This window comes from Nerophis ophidion, linkage group LG10 (genome assembly GCF_033978795.1).
Source record: "Nerophis ophidion isolate RoL-2023_Sa linkage group LG10, RoL_Noph_v1.0, whole genome shotgun sequence".
NCBI classification, from domain to species: Eukaryota; Metazoa; Chordata; class Actinopteri; order Syngnathiformes; family Syngnathidae; genus Nerophis; species Nerophis ophidion.
In genome coordinates this window covers 32,370,990-32,393,379 of record NC_084620.1, presented here as the reverse complement: position 1 = coordinate 32,393,379, position 22,390 = coordinate 32,370,990, and the positions used below count along the sequence as shown (strand labels likewise).

Here is a 22,390-nt window from a genome sequence, read left to right as displayed (position 1 = left end):
TGCATTCCTCTCAGTGGTATTGACAAAATGGAACCCAGCAGAAATTAAATAAACTGAGAAAATGGATTACCCCTTTTTCCACAGAAGTATGTGCCTTCAAAATAACTAGTTCAGTGGTATCAACTGGGAAAAACATTGGGGCCATAACATGAGTCTACCGTAATCACATTACACATTTGCTAATGATATAATATAAAAATGTAGTATTTTATATATATTTTATTTAAAGTTAGGATCAGGCAATTTAAATGTGTTCCAGTTGGAGACCTTAGGTCACACTTGGTTAAACTATTGACTACTTCCATGCAAACAAAGCTCAATGGCTTCCAAGCACTGTGTATTGTCTTTTAACCCACTTTTGTCATGGTTTTTTGTGAACCAACGACAGAATGACTTAGTTGCTTTTACAACACAGGCCCACCCATCAACCAGCATATCTGTCTTTTGACTATTGTATTGACTATTCAAAGTGTCAATCAATAAACTTTAATGTAATTGGCCTGAGCGACACTGATGTGTCTTTGCACATTGAAATTGTGCCACAGAAAACGGATTAAAACGTTGTTCCCAGTTCAGGGATCATGGCTGACGCATCCATGCTAGCCAAGATCACAGTCAAAATGCTCATCCAACAGATGTCTTTTTGGGAGAATATGACTTGGTGTAGAGTCACTATTTTACTGGAGTACATTTACTTGATCCATGTAAATGTAATTACTACAAGACTACAGGAGAAAGGTGTAGAACCACCTTGCTAACAACAACAATTCAAGGCAAGTGTGGCAGGGCTTAAAACAGCTCACCAACTATAGAGGGGTTCAGATGTCTCTACATTTCCCACAATGCATTGTCGTTGGCCATATTAGAAGGCTTTGTTTGTATCACGCTCATTGTTGTTGAACATTTGTCCAATGATAGTGATAACGACCAAGGACGCGTGCGATGGTCAACTGCCACAATCGAGGTGGAAAAATATTACTAGCTTTCATGGACTAGCCAAGCGTATTTGTGGACAAACGAAAGCGGCTGAACAGAAGAGTGAACGGCGAAGACAAGCATGGATCAATCACACCAACCGAAATGTGACGGGCTTTGTTAAGATAATTTCATTTCAGGTTATTAAAAAAAATTAAGTAGAAATTAATCCAAAAATGGGCTTCACGGTGGCAGAGGGGTTAGTGCGTCTGCCTCACAATACGAAGGTCCTGCAGTCCTGGGTTCAAATCCAGGCTCGGGATCTTTCTGTGTGGAATTTGCATGTTCTCCCCGTGAATGCGTGGGTTCCCTCCGGGTACTCCGGCTTCCTACCACTTCCAAAGACATGCACCTGGGGATAGGTTGATTGGCAACACTAAATTGGCCCTAGTGTGTGAATGTGAGTGTGATTGTTGTCTGTCTATCTGTGTTGGCCCTGCGATGAGATGGCGACTTGTCTAGGGTGTACCCCGCCTTCCGCCCGATTGTAGCTGAGATAGGCGCCAGCGCCCCCCGCAACCCCAAAAAGGGAATAAGCGGTAGAAAATGGATGGATGGATTAATCCAAAATGTATGACAGCCCCACTTTACATGAACTTGATGTGTTTGGTCAATTAACTTTGAAGTTGTATTAATAGAAAATAGTACTCAATTATTTCATCCGGACTGCAGCCTCCACATATAAAAAAAACAGAATCGATATGAGATCATTCTTCTAATTCTGCTTTAGTGGCGCAGTGGTAGAGTGGCCTTGCGCAACCCGAGGGTCCCTGGTTCAATCCCCACCTAGTACCAACCTCGTCACGTCTGTTGTGTCCTGAGCAAGACACTTCACCCTTGCTCCTGATGGGTGCTGGTTAGCGCCTTGCATGGCAGCTCCGTCCATCAGTGTGTGAATGTGTAAATGTGGAAGTAGTGTCAAAGCGCTTTGAGTACCTTGAAGGTAGAAAAGCGCTATACAAGTACAACCCATTTATAATTTATTAGATTACTTTAGATTAGTTATCCGTGATAATCCAGGGTGTCAAACTTGGGTCGGGTCGTTTTTGAAAGTGCATGACTCGAACCTTGACGACAGGATGTTGACTGGGTTTATACAGATGTACACAGATGTCAGGAAACAATTCACCAATAAAGCGGTCATGGCTTTCTTGACTCCTATACATTTGAAAATCCTTCAAGTTGTAAAATGGGCAGGGTCTCTACTTCACTTAGACTTGTCGATCTTGTACAGATCCTTGCAATCAATTGCGACTTTTTGCTCCTCATAATGATTAACAAATTTCTGATCTAATGACTCACATTACTTCTACATTGTAGCCTAGCCGGTGCAATGTTATTTTCCACTGAATAGTTAGTTCACGACGGCGGTAAACATAATATTTCCAATTACATTAGCCTTTCAATATAGCTTCTTGCAATGCATTGTGGGATATTCAAACCAATGTCCAAAGCAACTTTTCAGAGATGGTCAATGCAGACACCTCACTGGTAGGAAAACTAAACCACTTTTTGACCCGCCCCCCAGTGGCATTGACCCACACAAGCGGAGGGAGCGTCACTAAGATTCTGAACACGGCAAACCCACATAAAGCGGTGGGACCAGATGCAGTCCCAGGAAAAGTACTCAAGGCCTGTGCTGAGCAGCTGTCAGGGGTCCTAATGAGTATATTTACCACCCCCCTGAAACAGGCCATGGTCCAATCGTGCCTTGCAGTAGCCGCAATTGTCCCTGTCCACAAAAAACACCATAAGCAGCCTTAATGACTACAGACCGGTTGCACTAACTACTGTGGTCATGAAGTGCTATGAGAGAGCTGGCCTCCCCTACCTCAAGTCTTGCCTGCCCAGAATCCCCAACTTTGACCAGCACCAATTTGCCTAAAACGCAAATAGGTCAACAGCTGATGCTACCACCGCAATCCTTCACATCACTGCAAAACACTTGGAGACACAGAGGAACTATAGAAACCTCTTTGTGGACTTCAGCTCAGCCTTCAGCAGCATCCTGCCGAGCATCCTAGTCAAGAAGATGGCTAACCTAGATTTACCACAACTCATTGCTGAGTGGATAAACAGTTTCCTTACAAATCGACCACAAATGTTGAGAGCCGGGTCACACACATCATCCACCCTGACGCTGAGCACAGACATCCCCCAGCGCTGCGTAGTGAGCCCCTTCCTGTACGCATTCTACACACGACTGCTTTTCCTCATGCCAATCTTACATCATCGTAAAATTTGTTGACAACAACACTTAGTTGGGCCTCGTCTCCAACGGCAACGAGACAGCCCAGACGCTCAGCCCATAACCTCTTGCTGAACCCTGATATACTGGAGAAGGAAGAGAGGAGACCACGCTCCAATACAGAAAAATTGTGTCAACATGGAACAAGTAACATCTTTCAAGGTCAATGGGTTCACAGAGCTAACGTTGAAACAAAAAAAAATGTCAGCAGTCGTCAGGAAGCAGAGACTGCACTTCTTAAGGCTTCTTAAGAAATGTAACCTGGAGACAGCACTTCTGCTGACTTTCTATCACTCCGCCGTGGAAAGCGTGTGGCAGGGCTGGACAATTAACATAACGTTAAAGGGTATCTTTTACATAGAACAGGTTTTTACCGTACATACTCCCATTGTTAAACAAAATAAATAGCCTTTTTGGATTTAAACAAAAACAACATCTGTCTCTAGATCAGGGGTGTCAAACTCATTTTAGATCGGGGGCCACATGGAAAAAAATCTACTCCAAAGTGGGCCGGACTGGTAAAATCCCTGCACGATAACTTAAAAATAAAGACACCTTCAGATTGTTTTCTGTGTTTAAAAATAGAAGAAGCACATTCTGAAAATGTATAAATCATAATGTTGTTTTTTTACACTTACATGTTGCGGTTAATATTATTCTATCTTTATTTGTCGTTATTTATGTTTTCTGAATGAATGATGTGATAATGTTCATCAGTCAACTCAATGGTGTTCATTTTCAATCAATCAAGATAAAAAATATCGAAATCAAATTACAGTTTGTCATGTATGTAGTTTGATCATTTTCCTCGATTGATGTATTAACATCATGTGGTTTATTTTGTACATATGTACCATCATCTACAGCAGGGGTCGGCAACCTTTACCACTCAAAGAGCCATTTTGACCCGTTTCACAAAATAAAGAAAACTATGGGAGCCACAAGACTCTTTTGAAATTTAAAATGAAATAACACAGAGTACAACGGTTTTTTTTTTCGCTTTGTGCTATGTATTAACCAGGGGTCTCAGACACACGGCCCGCATCTTAATATGAAAATGTAATATTAGTGCGGCCCGCGAGTTTTATTTGAATGCCGCTTGACAACATCACATTTGCCAACCATCTCAATTTTTCCGGGAGACTACCGAGTTTCAGAGCAACCATTCTCTCAACTGTCTGTTTGTTTACACCCAAACAACAATAATAAGGGCGTGCTATGATGACAATGCGTTTAGCGCCCTCTACAAGCGTAACAAACAGCTTACCAGCCCATTCACATGTTGTATGAGGCTTCTGCAGACACACATAAGCAACTGCAAGGCATACTTGCTCAACAGCCATACAGGTTACACTGAGGGTTGTAATATAAACAACTTTAGCACTCTTACTAAATGCGCCACACTGTGAAAACACACCAAACAAGAATGCCAAACACATTTCGGGAGAACATCCGCACTGTAACACAACATAAACACAACAGAACAAATACCCAGAATCCCATGTATCCCAAACTCTTCCGGGCTACATTATACACCCCCGCTACCACCAACGCCGCCCACTTCAACCGAAGCACGTAGGGGTAGGGGGGCAAAGGGAGGTATAATGTAGCCTGGAAGAGTTAGGTATGCATGGGATTCTGAGTATTTGTTCTGTTGTGTTTATGTTGTGTTACAGTGCAGGTGTTCTCCCGAAATGTGTTTATCATTCTTTATTGGTGTGGTGCATATTAGTAAAAGTGTTAAAGTTGTTTATATCACAACCCTCAGTGTAACCTGTATGGCGGTTGAACGAGTATGGCTTGCAGTCGCTAGCGCGTTGAGTCAGCAGCCGCACACTAGATGTGGCCGACCAGCACTCAGATAGCATAGTATTAAAACGGACGCGACAACATGGTCGAGAAGACGTTAAAGGCATTGCCATCACGGCACGCCCTCAATATTGTTGTCCGGGTGAAAATCTGAGAATGTTATCCTCTGGAGATGTCTGGGAGAGGAACTGAAATCCGGAAAACCTCCCGGAAAAATGGGGGGGTCGGCAAGTATGCAGCTGAGCCACATCAAAGTGACCCAAGAGCCGCATGCGGCACCGAAGCCGCGGGTTGCTGACCCGTGATCTACGGAGATACAAATAATTGCTATTGCAACATCGAGGAGACAATTGTAGAAGAGCTGCTTCTTTCATTCAAAAATTTCAGGTTAATTTGTATACTAAGCAAACTCATCCCACAGGCCGGATAAAACTTGTTTGCGGGCCTAATCCGGCCCACAGGTTTGACACCCCTGCTCTAGATCATTGCATACTTCAATTTTAATTTCTCATCTACTCGATTGCATGCAGAGGAGAGATCACATTAATTACAGTAAATTAAATGTCTTTATATTGACCCAGTGGATTATCTTCCTACTCTGTCTCCGTGTTGGCCCTTGTGATGAGCTGGCGACTTGTCCAGGGTAATGGATGGATGGATGAATGTATTGTAAAAGTTTGTGAAATGTAGACACACATAATTAAAAAATATTGAATACAAAATAAATACAATTGTTATAAATTATTACATGAACAACAATTAATTCAATTATGACTAAATCCTATAATGTAAGACATACAATAAAATTAATAAATATATCCCATTTTTAAAAGGAAAATAAATGAACTGGCGTCAACATCATGGATTATGCATGAGGCATCCTTTTTCAAAGCACACAAATGATGCAACCTCATGTATGTGCAGGAAACACAACAAGCATTGCCAGTGATTACATAATAATCATCCAGATATTTAGCGGCAGAGTGGCAAACGCTTGATGGGAGGGGAAAGGAGGGACAGAAGCTCTTCTCAAAGACCTAGCTTGTTGCAAAACTCAGAACTCTCTCCCGACAGGAACTTACAAAGCACTCGGCTGCATCGTCCATGAAGCCCAGCTGGAAGCGCTGCTCGTCTTTAAAGGTCTCCGCCAAGGCGTGACGGAGGTTGTCCGAGGGCAGCGCTCGCTCCCGACTGTGCTGGAACTGGGAAAATATGCCCTAAAGAATGTAGAGGGGGAAATATGTTGGAATGTAGACAAAAACATGACAATTTTCACTGAATGCGCACCTTTAATGCGCAAAAAATGCACGACTCCCCCAAACAGAAGTGCCCAGGTAGCTGCCTCAAGCTGCGTCTGAAGATGTCCAGCTGCCATAGGACCTGTAAAAAAGACAAAACAAACATTTCCTACATTTCTGAGAGACAAGATCACACAAGAGCAGCAAAAATAACCGTTCGTCTCAAAACAGTGTGTCACTCTGAGTCATGCTGAGTGGAGCATGACCTCACTGACTGGAAACTAAGAAGTGAGCCACAGGCCCCACAAGTCAATCTTCAAGTTTATTTATACTGCACCCAGGAAGGGCGCTGACTAAGATGCGAAACCATGTTCTAAATGGGGATGGGTACTTCTAACATTTTGTCCGATTCAGTACAAATTCCCGGGACCTGAGAATCGATACCAGCAGTACTCAAAGGCAGTTGTCCCCAACCTTTTTGTATCCGCGGACCGGTCAACGCTTAATAAATTGTCCCGCGGCCCGGGGGGGGGGTCCTTTTTTCATTTATTTTTTATTTTTATTTTTTTTCTTCCCTGTCATGAAAAAGGGACGTTTTTGTCATGAAAAAGGGAGTTTTTTGTGGTTGGTGCACTAATTGTAAGTGTATATTTTGTTTTTTATGTTGATTTAAAAAAAAAAAATAATACTTTTTTTTTTTTTTTTTTTAAATAAAAAATTCTTCTGCGGCCCGGTGGTTGGGGACCACTGCTCAAAGGCACCAAATTTCGGTACTTTTGTGTGCAGTCATGTGTTAATAAATGTTAACTGTTCAATAAAAAAATCAAATTGTTCAATTTAACATTTAACACTGAGCTGTTAATGATAACTGTGCTGTCCAGTTACACTTCTGAGTATTATTTGTGTTGTGTCAAGTGTTAAATGGTAGACTTTGCATGCAATTGCAATTCCAAGACATTAGATGGAACTCGTGTATAGACTATAGTTTGTGTTGCCTTAGCCAGGAAGTATTTTCTTAAGTTGAGCCCAACATAGCGTTTGTACTGCAAGTACTAGATTTATTACACACCAGCTGTTTGATTGTAAAGGGCAACTTAGTTGTATTTATCCATTACCAAATTTGAAGGTGTTGAAATCACCATGTAAAATCGAAAAACCTGTTAATGTTGTGAGCCAGTTCCTAGTGTTTCAATTACTTTTAATCAGTTTCCAGCTTTGCAAGCGATTACCTTCACCACAGGTGCCGCCCAGGTGGCACCAACGTTTGAAGGTATGGTTATACATCACAATAAAAGATTACAACAGGATAACTTGAAACAGTGAAAAGTCAATATTTAATTGTCTCTAAGGAACAACCACACTTATTTGGCATCATCAATGTTCAACCACAAAAAAACAAGGTGGTATTGCTGAGGCAGAGAGGCAAGCTGAAAGGAACTTTTTGCAGTGAGACTTGCAAACAGAAAAGTTGAAGGATGCGGGGGCCCACTTTAATAGAATTCATCCATTAAAAGATACCAATACCAATAAAATATATAAGATAATAAAATATAATAAATATAAATACATTCAGGCTAAACAATCGGAACAAAACATCCACATCTTAGCTTTGTGTTATAGGTAACAAAGCAAATGTCTTCATTAGTATTTTTTCCACAAACGAAAACCTTTTTAAAGGCTACAGCACAACCGATAACTTACCACATCTTAAAGAAATTTGTACACACGTTCATAATGACGAGATGCATTGAAATCATCAAGTATCAGATACAGTAGGACAAGGTTTTTGGTCATTTTGGTTTTCAGGTCCCATTTTGGGGGATTTGGACATGCTCCATTTGTTTTGTGTCTGTGGGTGTGTGTAATATTTTATTACATGACGTGTTTATTTAATGTTCAGAATGTGTTTCCGGTCTAAATAAATCGAGCGGTGGGCCACAATTCGGACTCCCCTGGTTTACATCAATGAGCACCCGACAAAACAATACTGGCAGAAAGTAGTGCTCGGAACTTAAAGTAGGAGAAAGTTCAAGACCCCGAGTGCCAAATGCAGCGCTTGACTTGTTATAGACATCAAGGAATTTGACAAGTATTAATTTTAATGGTCTTTGTTTATTATCTTCACAAAGTCCAACTAATTTATTTTCTATGCATAATTAGTCTATTTTTAGCTTATAATGTATTTTATTATTTCAGCCTTTTTTACATTTGTATTTCCTTCTTTTTCTGATCACTGCACAACCTATAGTCTACACCAGTGGTTCTCAACCTTTTTTCAGTGATGTACCGCCTGTGAAATTGTTTTTAATTCAAGTACCCCCTAATAAGAGCAAAGCATTTTTGGTTGGAAAAAAAAGAGATAAAGAAGTAAAATACAGCACTATGACATCAGTTTATGATTTATTAAATTGTGCAAAATATTGCTCATTTGAAGTGGTCTTTCCTCAACTATTTGGAAAAAAAAGATATAAAAAAAACTAAAAACTAGTTGAAAAATAAACAAGTGATTCAATTATCAATAAAGATTTCTACACATAGAAGTAATCATCACCATAAAGTGCCCTATTTGGGGATTGTAATAGAGATCCATCTAGATTAATGAACTTAATTCTAAACATTTCTTCACAAAAAAGAAATATTTAATATCAATATTTATGGAACATGTCCAAAAAAAATCTAGCTGTCAACACTGAATATTGCATTGCTGCATTTCTTTTCACAGTTTATGAACTTACATTCATATTTTGTTGAAGTATTATTTACTAAATATATGAATTTATGATTTTTGAATTGTTGCTATTTTTAGAATTTTTAAAAAAAATCTCACGTACACCTTGGCATACCTTCAAGTACCCCCAGGGGTACGCGTACCCCCATTTGAGAACCACTGGTCTACACAGTCATTGTTTAACTATTCCCTCAATGACATTTTTTAACAACATCCTTTCTTTTATTTAATCAAGAAGTGAACAAAATTGACATGACAAAATGTAAGTAAACAAGATGTTTTAAGTCTCAATATGTAAAAGATATAGTGTGAATTAAAAGTCACTGCCATGGCAGTGGGATGAGCTGTTCCTATCAATCAATCAATCAATGATTATTTATATAGCCCTAAATCACTAGTGTCTCAAAGGGCTGCACAAACCACAACGATATCCTCGGTAGAGCCTCGGTAGTTCCTACCCATCTGCGGAATGTTGGATTGCGCAAATATATCTCTGTGATGTTCCGAATGTAACTCATTAATCATGTCTGATACAATTAGACAATACCATATCAAAAAAAGATATATAAAAAATTGAAAATGTAAAATATAGGACTTGACACTGTAATAGGTTGTAGCATGTATGTGACCCATGTGCATACAGGTAGTATTAGGACCTACCTGCACAGCGCTGTTGAGGAAGCAGCTGTTCTGACCTGGCTCGTTCAGCAGTCCTTTGGTGGGTGCCAGGGACAGCATACTCCCCGGCTGGTAGGACTTCCCCAGGTTGCCCCCCGGCTTTCTGAAGAACTTGGCCCATGCCATTGAGTAGTGGGTTCTGCCCCCTTGTGCAAACAGCTTTAACCAGAGATGCCGGATCGAAAAAAACAGGTGTAAGGCTCCACAAAAGAATTCTGGGCTTGCTAGGTGATTCCACAAGATACTGCAGATGCCCTGCTACACATGGGCCACAAGTCTGGGTCTGCACCGTATGCAGAAGTGGTCTCTCCAGGATCAGTAATGACTCTACGAAAAAAAAGTTTTTTTAAAGTCTTTGAAAGTAGAAGTTCGATGCCTTCACTTTATCATCTTGCTTCTCTCATAGGTAAATCCACCACATGTGATGTTGACATTCAGTGGTCTGTTGGAGGGTCATAGTATCTGCTTCAATCCAAATTCCTATTTGAGACAAAATTAAAATTAGTAAGGGATGCGTGGGAAACTTGTCCCAGCAAACTATAAAGATGTATACACGCAAAGCACCAAGCGGCGCAGAAGACCTACTGCTAATCGAGTCAGATAATCTCTTCTTGCCACTCATACACCAGTAACTGGAACAAATGCAGCATTTTTTCCCCCAACAAATGCTTCTTGAAAAATAAACAGGCCTGTAATTCTTAGCAGGATACAGTACATTTCAGGATTAAGTTTTGATATGTAATGCTTCAAAGCTGGTTAACTTCTTAGCAGTATATGTTACCAGTGTAACTAGCAAATATGACAACAGGGAGGTAAAATGACTAATTGTGTCCCAATTTTGACATGTTTACCAAATCACATTTAAATTTCAGTCGTTTGACAAATGAATGGCTGCATATTTACTTATTGAGAGTGAAGTGAATTTACACTGCTTTACACTAACTCCTTTATTAGGTATCATAGCATCATTTTTTAAGTGTTGCAAAATAGTATTAAAAAATACAGGCTGTCTTATATTCTGGTGGTAAAGAGACTTATAAACACAAAACAACACATGGCACCAATGCATTCTACCCAAGCGAGTCAGAGATTTCCTTCCTGTTACACACCAGTGACCTGAGGTCATTGATATGTCTTGAAAAACAGGGATTATGTAATACATTGTGTCAATAAATTAAATGATCAACATTTTCTGTCCTTTTATATTTCTTTTAGACCCATAAAAGTTTGTGTGTCGAGAAACCTGGGAAAGTGTTCCGCACTGGGCAGTTTAAGGAATGTCAACAAAGCTTGCACATTAACTTTTACAAACAGGCCAAGGTCGAGTTGAACTTCTACTCAGCAACTGCGGCACGCTATCGTCCCCAAAACTTCCACAAGAAAGCATTAATGAGAGCTGATTAAACTTTACAAAAACAATTATTGTCATTGCCAGTCACTGAGAAGATATAAAACGACAAAAAGTAGTTTGAAAATGTAACTAACTAAACATTATGTCGTTCATTAATCTTCACATGTTCATACCAGTAATCCACACATTTACAAAGCTAAACAATTAGCTTAAAAATTAGTTACCATATTTTCCCAGCTTTTCCTTTTTTAGTGCTTTTAAAATTCCACTTTTTTGTCTTACAAACACACATAAAAAAACGACCTAACCTTCCCCCCATACGAGGAGAGATGCAGCACAGAATATTATCGCAAGTCGCGGCAGGCGGCGGCATTGAATTTGAAAAATGTTCAGTCCGGAAGAGAAAAGTGCAACACTAGCTGACTTTGATAGCTTAGATCAGGGGTCACCAACCTTCTTGAAACCAAGAGCTACTTCTTGGGTACTGATTAATGCAAAGGGCTACCAGTTTGATACACACTTAAATAAATTGCCAGAAATAGCCAATTTGCTCAATTTACCTTTAATAAATAAATCTATATATATATATTAAAAAAAAGGGTATTTCTGTCTGTCATTCCGTCATACATATTTTTTCCTTTTACGGAAGGTTTTTTGTAGAGAATAAATGATGAAAAAAACACTTAATTGAACAATTTAAAAGAGAAAACACGAAAAAAATAAAATTTAATTTTGAAACATTGTTTATCTTTAATTTCGACTCTTTAAAATACAAAATTCAAACGAAAAAAATGAAGAGAAAAACTAGCTAATTCGAATTTTTTTGAAAAAATAAAAAAAATTATTTATGGAACAACATATGTAATTTTTCCTGATTAAGACTAATTTTAGAATTTTGATGACATGTTTTAAATAGGTTTAAATCCAATTTGAACTTTGTTAGAATATATAACAAATTGGAGCAAGCTATATTTCTAACAAAAACAAATAATTTCTTCTAGATTTTCCAGAACAAAAATTTAAAAGAAATTCAAAAGACTTTGAAATAAGATTTAAATTCGATTATACAGATTTTTTAATTTGCCAGAATTTTTATTTTTTTTATTTTAATCATAATAAGTTTGAAGAAATATTTCACAAATAGTCTTTATCGAAAAAACAGAAGCTAAAATGAAGAATTTAATTAAAATGGATTTATTATTCTTTACAATAAAAAAATAAATTTAAGGGAATAAGCGGTAGAAAATGGATGGATGGATGGAACATTGATTTAAATGGTAAGGAAAGAAGAGGAAAGAATTTAAAAGATAAAAAGGTACATGTGTTTAAAAATCCTAAAATAATTTTTATGGTTGTATTTTTTCTCTATAGTTGTCTTTCTGAAAGTTATATGAAGCAAAGCAAAAAAATAAATGAATTTATTTAAACAAGTGAAGACCAAGTCTTTAAAATATTTTCTTGGATTTTCAAATTCTATTTGAGTTTTGTCTCTCTTAGAATTAAAAATGTCGAGCAAAGCGAGACCAGCTTGCTAGTAAATAAATAAAATTTAAAAAATAGAGGCAGCTCACTGGTAAGTGCTGCTATTTGAGCTATTTTTAGAACAGGCCAGCGGGCTACTCATCTGGTCCTTACGGGCTACCTGGTGCCCTCGGGCACCACGTTGGTGACCCCTGGCTTAGATGAATGTTTATACTTTTGCTGAGTGTGCCAATAGGTTGTCATTACATTACAGAATGTTTGTTTTTATTATGCACATTTTTCATATACAGTGTTCCCTCGATTATAGCGGGGGTTAAGTTCCCTCTCAATGTACTCAATGGTAGGCGGAGCAGGTTGCTTTGCGGTTAGTAATGAGGTCAATGCAAAAGTCAGTGCAGAGATAAGTGAGGAGACTCCCGACAGTTGTGCTTGCAAGCACATTTCACTTCAAAGTTCAAAATATACCATAAAACAGCACGTACATAACACCTCTCACACAACACTATGCCAAAAAGAAACCACAATGAAACTGCCCTCATTTTGTGCAGATTTGCACGATTTAAGCCAAAACAAGTCAGACATCATTTGCCATCCTGGGATTGCAGACTCCTCGATGGATAATGATGATGATGAACAACCAACCATGTAACAGTAGATTGAAAAACTGTGACGTTCAGTGACCCACATTTACAGTCATCCAATTCAATTAAACACGTTGAAGTTCTCAGGCTTGTACTTTGCAGCGGGGCTCCATGGCAACAGGATTCCAAAGCAATCACTTAAGCTCAGAGTTGCTTAAGAGCTGCAAGTTTTCAGATTAGTTTTGGGGTCCAGCGAGGCGAGCAGGGAAAGTGGTGTAGTGGTGCTACTGTAAGCATCACAGCAACATTAGCAAACATCACTACGAAAAGTAAAAAGGCCCTGGATGAATTAAATTCTAAATCTCTGCAAGCGGTTCCATACTATATATTTGGTATGTAACGATATGAACACTTCATATCATGGTTACTGTGACCAAAATGATCACTGTTATTATTATCCCGGTGTTGTTGAATGTGCTCAAAAAGTAATTATACATACTCTGAAATTTTTAGTCGTATTTTTTTATTATTATTATTGCTAAAATAAATAGACACACTGTTAGAAAACCCATTATGTTGCATAATTTGGGTTTCTTATGCTTTATTTAAAATATTTTAGTCTTACTATTTTATCAGTTTTCATGGCTAACGTTATACTGCTTTGAAGGGGACCTATCACACAAAATAAACTTTTCTTAGCCATTGGTACCCGTTTTTGTGTATTTAGGATCCGCTAAGTCCCAAAAAAAGTCTAACTATGGAGGCATGGCGGATATATTTATTAAACAATCTTGCCTTCCTTTATACTTCCTCTAAATTGACATCAGTGGATACCTCCAAATATGGTAGAAATTTACCCGAAGAGATTCATGCGAGTCTGCCACTGGGTATCGACGCTGTAGTCAATAAGCTCCTTTTTTTTCTTTGTTATCTTGTTGTGGGGAAGATTGGCTCATACATGCACATGCATCCACTGCGGTTGTCATTTCTAATGCAAGTGAGTGTATAGTTGTAACTTATATCTGTGTAAACTCGGTATGAAAGCGCTAAAAACTACAAAATGGCTTGCAGAGAGAAGACGCAGTCGAAGTGGAGGCATGTAAATAAGACTATCCACAAAACGGCGCATCCGGAAGAGGCAATCAGAAAGCGGCTTGAATATGGCCTGTAAAGCATCTTCTATGCGACATTTAGACCAAAGAACCACCATTAGGAAGTGGTTTGTGTAGAAACAAATCATTACGGCAATGTTGTTCAGACAGTTTAAGTTGTGGTAGGTTGTTCCTTAATGGGGAAAAAAATCTCTTTGTTTCATGTTAGCAAGTGAGCTCGCACCAGTCAGTCTGAGTTTATCAAAGTGCAGTTATCAACTTCGGTTTTTCGATTACTTCAATTCAAAAATACTAATACTAAATGTTGGGAGTTTTACCGCGGTTATCATTATTACGTTTATTGTTACATCCTTATTCCACAATAATACAGAGGACATTCATTTTTTTAAATTTTTTTTTTTTATTAATTGCAAAAATGACACCCTTAGCTACAGCTATAGCCTGTTCTTTATCTAATTAAATAAATTACCAGGTTCAAATAAACATTTAAGACACACTTCATGCTGCATGTTGCTTTTCCCCATTAGGTAAAAAAAGTCATGAGTCAACAGAAGTTATAATCACAACACAGACATGGAATTTGTAAAGGCGAGTAATTGTGCACTTCAGGGAAAATACTATGATACCATATTCTAACACATAGGCTTCAGGGATAAATATATATATTTTTAAAAATTTATATTTATTTTTCAATGGAATTTTTAACACAATTTTGAAAACTTGTGCTCCAACCAGATTGCTAACCACAGCTCGAATGCCTCAACATACATCATCACAATATATTGATAGTATTAAAAGTGCTATCGAACAAATTTGTATCATACATCGTCTACAGTATATCGCACAACCGTTGAGTCGACACTGGAAGACGCACAAGTAAAGTGCTGCAACAATGGCTTATTTTAGTAATCCAGTATTGATTAATTTATTCAATTCGAGTAATCTGATAAAACACCCTTTATAGCCACAATGTGTATTTTTGGGAATGTACTTGAATCAAACAATGTTTTCCAAATAAATGCCCATCATCAACATTGACATTGGACTAATAAGTGTTCGTAATAACAGCAACATTCCGCCATGCGGTCGAGATATGAACTTTTAGTAGTTACACAAACGATTAAACCCCACAACAAAATACGAATCAAAGCTTCTTTTAAAATGCAATTATTCCCACTTGATCATGGCAGCTCTACATAGGTAATCAGCTGTTTTGGGTTGCAGGTGCCATTTTAGGGGGGGTTCTATGTTTTGAGTGTAATGTCCTAATGGTGTGTTAAATTCTATTTGTATACTGTATGCCGCAAGCCAATAAAAAAATTGAGCTGCGGGCCACATTTTGAACACTCCTGATCTAAAGGTTTATCATACGTAAATGTTTCTAATGATTGACAGTCCGACCGTCACAGTGATCACACTTCTTTCCCCCTTTATAGAAGTTTCCAGGACTTACTCTGCCACAGAATACTGACAGCTCGAGAACAAGCAGTCTACTAAATATGCAATAAAAAGAAACCATTGATCTCAGTGTGGAAATTGGGTCACTGAATCGTCAAAAAAAAGGAAAAAAAAAAAGCAGAACAGACCGCTTAAGAGGTGCACTATGAATAGAAGAAAACAGAATAATCAGGCAAACATTACTTAGTTTAACTTGGAATATGACAAGGCATTCACTTTCCTCCATGACTATCAGTTAAGTAAGTCTAAGTATGGCCCAGTGGCCATTTGCGGCTCGGCTGCTTTTTTTTTTTTTCTTCTTCTTCTCCTAATCGGTCCTCGGCACATCCTAAATTACAATAAAATTGATTGAAAAAAACAATAAAAAATGTTTGGGGGGAAAAAAAAACAGCAAAATTCGTAATGTAGCAAGAAAAACTTGACATGTTAATACTAATAACACAACTATACATACATAACTACAGTGCAATAGGCAACTTGGTTCTATCAGGGTTTCCCGTTACTGTATCTGATTGTGGCAGTGCGCCATGGGAAAATATTAGTCACCACACCTTAAAAATGTAGTTTTTTTACGTGAAAACAAAATAAAACTAATATAATGTATTGCGGCATCCAGAAGAAGACACACAATGACTGGCATCCTTTTTAACTTTTATTGCCAATCTTATGCTAACATCAGGCCCAATTATATTAAGTACTTCCTCCGTTCACACACTTCCGCCTCCGTGCTTCACTCCCAGACACACCACAACAGTTTCTCATTCTCCGCCAACACAATGTGTTCAAGACCATGGGAAAAATTAACATCAACACACAAACATGCTCTTTAAGACCAGCAGGTAGTAACAATATAAATGGATATAACTATATATTTTAATATTTCTGCTTTATTGACTCATTATGTACCAAAAATTACCATACCACTCATTCATACGTCATCAGCCTGATTCATATAAAACTATCCCGAAATGTGAAATACAGTGGTAAAACAAACAAAGTTCCTGAACTTTTGGTGGAAAAAGACATATTTGTGTGTACGGAATAAGTAAATTATTGTTGTATGTACTGTACATTTTACATTTTCTATTGTATAAATATATAAACACATTTTCATGTGCGAAATATATTTTTCCTGTGTTTTCATAATCAACTAACTCCAGGTAAATTCACAAAATTATTCAATGATCATGTCAAAAGTTTGCAATAAAGGTTCTGTAGTTACTTACTATAAGATCTACAACGAAGTGTCCAGTATCGCAAACGCCACCACACAATAACATTGACGTGCGACATGCGGTGTGATAAAGGCGGGTAAATGCAACTTTTTGCAGGTGTACCCTAATGAGGGTTTGCCCCAGATTACTATTTGGTGTTGGCGTATTTAATGTGATGCATATGTTTTCTTTAAAAAGGCTGTGATACTAGTAATTAGTAATAACTATGGCTGTCAAGCAATTAAAATATTTAAATCGCGATAATTGCATTTTGTTTATAATCAACTCAAAATGTATCGTGATTAATTGCAGACAGGTATAATTTTTCATCATTAATAAGTGAAGTGTACCCTAGACAAATAATTTTCGGAGGGGGCCGCTATCCCAACAGTAATCTGTGATCATTCCACCTGAATAAATGCTTCTGACATTCTGTATATTACATGTTGTACAACTTAATAGCATTCATATTGCTGCATGACAATGTTTTAACTTACTCAGTTTCCTGCAGCGCTTTGTTGCTAAGTCAGCTGCCTTAGCAACAAAGAGCCACCGCCTAAACTAAGGTCTTAACAAGATCAGCAATACGTGCGCATTTAAAAAACTATCTCTGTCCCCAAACAAACGCATCCACTGAGTGTCATAAGTATGCCAAAATACTGGGGGAGCTGTAGCCTAGGACTTAAGACCGTTTTAGCCAATCAGAAACGTCCAAAACGTTATTTCCGGAAGCGGCATTTAGCAAAAATAGCGGGTCACACCAAGAAAGAATAATATATGTAAACAGAGAAAAGTAGAGCTACTTTTAAGCATAATTCTGGAGTTTAAAGTTAACAAAACTCAAAGTGTTGACTGGGAAACTTGCCAGTCCAAGTAAGGCTGGGGGATATGGCCTTTTTTTAATATCTCGATATTTTTAGGCCATATCGCGATACATATCTCTCAATAGTTTGCCTTAGCCTTGTATTAACACTTGATGTATATAATCACAGCAGTATGATGATTCTATGTCCATCCATCCATTTTCTACCCCTTGTCCCTTTCGGGGTCACGGAGGGCCGCTGGAGACTATCTCAGCTGCATTCGGGTGGAAGGCGGTGTACACCTTGGACAAGTCGCCACCTCACTGCAGATGACTCTATGTGTCTACATTAAAACATTCTTGTTCATACTGCATTAATATATGCTCATTTTAAACTTTCATGCAGAGAGGGAAATCACAACTAAGTCAATTTATCAAAACTGTATTTATTAAACAGTTATTTAGCAGTGGCATAAACATTCATGTCATTTCAAAACAGAAAGTGCAAGATTGTCAGACGTTTTAAAACAAACTATTAGGGCACCTTTGTGCATTATGTCACTTAGATGACATATCAAAACAACACTAAATTAAAGTGCACTTTTTGTACAGAACGCCACTACAATAGTTCAAAACAAATAAAGTGCACTTTTTTGCATTATGTCACACAAGATATTTCAATAACTGTAAAATAAAAATGAGCTGCATGATTGGAAATCAAATAGTGTTCGTCCTTCGCTATGTGGTAGGTTACTGCGGAAACGACCATATTTTCCGCACAATAAGGCGCACCGGATCATAAGGCGCACCTTCAATGAATGGCCTATTTTAAAACTTTGTACATATATAAGGCGCACCGCATTATAATGTGCATAGAATAGATGTTAAAGTAGAGGCTGGTGTTACGTTATGCATCCTTTAGATGGAGCTGTGCTAAAGGGAATGTCAACAAAACAGTCAGATAGGTCAGTCAAACTTTATTAATAGATTACAAACCAGCGATCTGACAACTCCGTTCACTCCCAAAATGAATAAACAGCTGTTTAAATATTTTCCTCGTTCAATAAACACGTAAAAAACAGTCTGATACTGTTATGGTAAATCAAAAGTTAGTGCAATTACAATATGGTAACACTCGAAATAGTGCAAAGCAATAATATATCAATAACTCAACATTGCTCAAACGATAATGTCACACAACACACAAAATAAACATGTAAAGCTCACTTTATTAAGTTATTCCTCATCCACGAATCCCTCAAATTCTTCTTCTTCAGTGTTCGAATCAAACACTTGGGCGATTACGGCTTCCGACATGGCTCCGTTTCATCGAAGTCGTCATTAAACGAGTCAGTGTCGCTGCTGTTAATGTTAAATTCTCTCGCTGCTGCTCTATTCCCGTGTTCTACTGCATGACTGATCGCTTTGAGTTTAAACTCTGCGTCGTAAGCATGTCTCTTAATAGGAGCCATTTTGGGGTCTTTACATAAACACACAGAAACGGCACGCCTCCCGCAGTCATATATCCCAGCATGCACCGCGCGCTTCTTTTTCTACGAGGGAAAATAAGGTAGGGCGGCTGCTTACCGTAGAAGAAGAAGCGCACTTCTTCTTCTACGGGGGAAAATGAAGTTGGCGGCTGCTTAGCGTAGTTGCGAGACCTCCATTCATCCATTTCTACTGCTTATTGTGGCTCAATATTGGTCCATATATAAGGCGCACCGGATTATAAGGCGCACTGTCAGTTTTTGAGAAAATTTGAGGTTTTTAGGTGCGCCTTATAGTGCGAAAAATACGGTACCTCCTTTTGTTGTTGACTATTTTTTTCATACGGTGTTGACCTGGAAATGTTTGCCTCGGCATTTTGATGGTGTGGGCGTGAGGCACCGAATGGAGATGTTGACATGCAGAGTTAGCACTCTCTATTCTCTAGCGGGTGACTTTTCAAATGATGCTACATATTAGCAGTAATGCTACTTTTTGTTGAAACGTTATTACCCCACACGTGACATGTTACGGTTGTCTGTTCAACATATTCCTACTTGAAGCCAAACCACCACCAGACGATGGACCTCTGCTGTTTTTCTTGGGAATTAATTCTTCCTCCATTTGTTACCAGATTCGCACCTTCTTTCTCATTTATTACGGCTCGCATCACAGCTAACGTTACCCATGCTGCTACCTCTCTGCTCCACGAGGGTGTATACGGATGTGATGTATGACGTGACAGTATGTGATGTCTGTGAGAAGGAGAGACGGGAAAGAATGAGAAGAGCCTGTCGTGTAATGCCCGCAGCTAAAAGCAACTGCGTGAGAACGTATGCTCGATTATCACGATATAGTCATTTTCTATATCACACAGAGACAAACCTGATCGCTATATTGCCCAGCCCTAAGTCCAAGTATAGTGACAGTCTTACCGTATTTTGGAACGGTACAGACTTGGAGGGACATCGGAGGAATTTTCTAACCGGAAAGAGGACATCACAAAAACGCCTATCAACACTAAACTGGAAGTGATTCGGTGAAAGTACAGACAAGCAGTCGAAGCAGGTGGAAGAAGTGGTTACGGTAGAGTTGTTTTGCTGTACTTCCAACTATGCCAGCAGACCTGGGGCGGTTCTCCATCAACTACATCCATTCCATTTGTAATAGAAACATCAGATATTGACACAACCTCTGACAGGAGTTGGGATTCTCCATTCACCCTTGACAGCCTGGTCACAGACAAAGATATGCCGAATGATGTACAAGAGCAGCAAGATTCCAATGGGAGCAATCCACAATCTTCTGTGGTGAAAGATACTTCAGGTATGTGGGCGCTAACTTCATTGCTAGGAAGTAATATTGTTAAAAGGCAGATAGATGGCGCATCAAAACATTTTTATATGAACTGCACTGCAATTACAAATGCTCTCAGATGACCACTTTCAACAATGTGGAATCATATTTTGCCCATTTGTATGAATATGACAATTGTTTGACAACAGTGTGACAAAAATGCTTGCTTTGGAATCAAAAGTCAAGATGGCAAGCATATATTAAAGTTCAGCTGTTTTAGATGCATTTAAATAGGGTTGTATTAAACATGCTTTAAGTAGTTTATTGTAAGAAAAAATATTGAGTTACGTAAAGCTGCAGTTGCATTCAATGTTTTTTTTTCTATCAAAATTAAAAATACCTCGAAGTGCTTTATTGACACACATCGTTTCCCCACGATGTTGAGGGCCATTTGACATGTTGTAAATAACATGTCACTATTTTTACACCCGTGCTAATGTGGGTTTATCCCAAATAATGTATTCATGATTATTGAATGTCATTTTGTAAAAAACCTTATAAAAAGGACTTTTTTTTTCACTAGGCAAAAAATCAACAGCCACAAGCACGACAGACTAAAACGAAAACTTCCAATAGAGACAAAGTTGCTGAATGCAGTAGAAGAAGATGTCCGGATAAAAAAAAGACTTCTGAACATGATGGAAACATCCGAGAAGCAATCGTCTGACCATTAAGACGAACTAGCATCAGACTACTAAGTCAAAATATTGACTTACTAATAATGGCATACTTAGTTTCTCAGGTAACTAGGACTGTTTTGTGTTTAGTTTATACTTTACGGAAACAATATTGAGATATATATCGTATATCACCATTCTGCAAATGGAGCGGAAAACAACAACAAATTGTAGGCTTCTTTATTTCTCTGATATTTTTATTTATTATAAGATATTGTTATTTGGTTATTTTTTGATAAACAATGTGTTTAATGTAATCAGAGTCTGTAGTCTATTACCCCCCCCCCAATTTTCGGTGTTTATTATTGTTCATTTTTACCTGTGTCTAGAAAAAAAAATAGCACTGATGTTCTTTTTCAAGATGTATGTTTAAACAATGTAGATTTTTGAAAGATTAATCTTCATAGTTTGATGGGGTTGGAGCACGGAGGGCTGTATTTGCATCTAAATGGAAGGTCTCCACAAACAAACCACTTGCAACGATCAGAAAGTGGGTTCAAAATAAGACTGTGGAGCCAAATTTACACCAAAGCATACATAATACATACCTATAATCTAGACCACATTTAAGTTTATTAAATGTATCTTCGAATCCTCACAGTTCACCTTTAAAAATGTATATTTGCACATATTTTACCATAGAGGCATAGTGGAGTAGACATAAGACCAACAACAAAAGGCAGGTCTCCAGGCTCTGGAATTTCTTCTGGACAATTGCTAGCAATGACTTAAGAAAATAAATCAAATCAAAATGGCCCATGAATCAAGTTTGGACACCACTGGCTTAAACTATTACATCGACATTCTAATAAAAGGAATAGTCTATGCTCTCTCAACACTGTTTTACAGGCAAATACATCTGTTTTCCCTAAGGTGGTAGAGAAAGTCTGGTCTCCTACTGCAAATAAAGGTTTACTTAGACTTGTCAAGCAAAACAAAAGAAAGAAGAAAAACAACAACCCATTGCTTCTTTCTCTCGTCATTAAGAAAATGCACAAGCTAGCAACTCAGAAGCAAATCACCCGGAGAGGCACATCAGCAAGTCAGACGGGGGGCCAATGGAGTTACGAAGAAGAATATTTGGCTGCGGAGTGGTCAGGGATCGGCAGAATTTATTTCGATAGCCATCTGCTGATGGACTACCTTGTTAAGAAACAGCTTTTTTGTTCCATATAATTCAGAAATTAGCCCATGGA

At 38.3% G+C, this 22,390-nt stretch overlaps 1 protein-coding gene across 5 annotated transcripts in view; it reads right to left on the bottom strand.

The window, feature by feature from the left end:
• Positions 1-22,390, bottom strand: part of LOC133560705 (inactive ubiquitin carboxyl-terminal hydrolase 53) — a 46,822-nt gene that overhangs the window by 17,954 nt on the left and 6,478 nt on the right. For 4 of the 5 annotated variants that reach the window (XM_061913530.1, XM_061913526.1, XM_061913527.1 and 1 more), the window contains exons 2-4: positions 9,659-10,156; positions 6,320-6,412; positions 6,115-6,249 (exon numbers count right to left, since the gene is read on the bottom strand). In XM_061913530.1, coding sequence (XP_061769514.1) covers positions 6,115-6,249; positions 6,320-6,412; positions 9,659-9,802 — 372 coding nt within the window. In that variant the 5' untranslated portion in view covers positions 9,803-10,156. The remainder of the gene's footprint in view (positions 1-6,114; positions 6,250-6,319; positions 6,413-9,658; positions 10,157-22,390) is intronic. The other variant, XM_061913531.1, reaches the window with a different exon arrangement.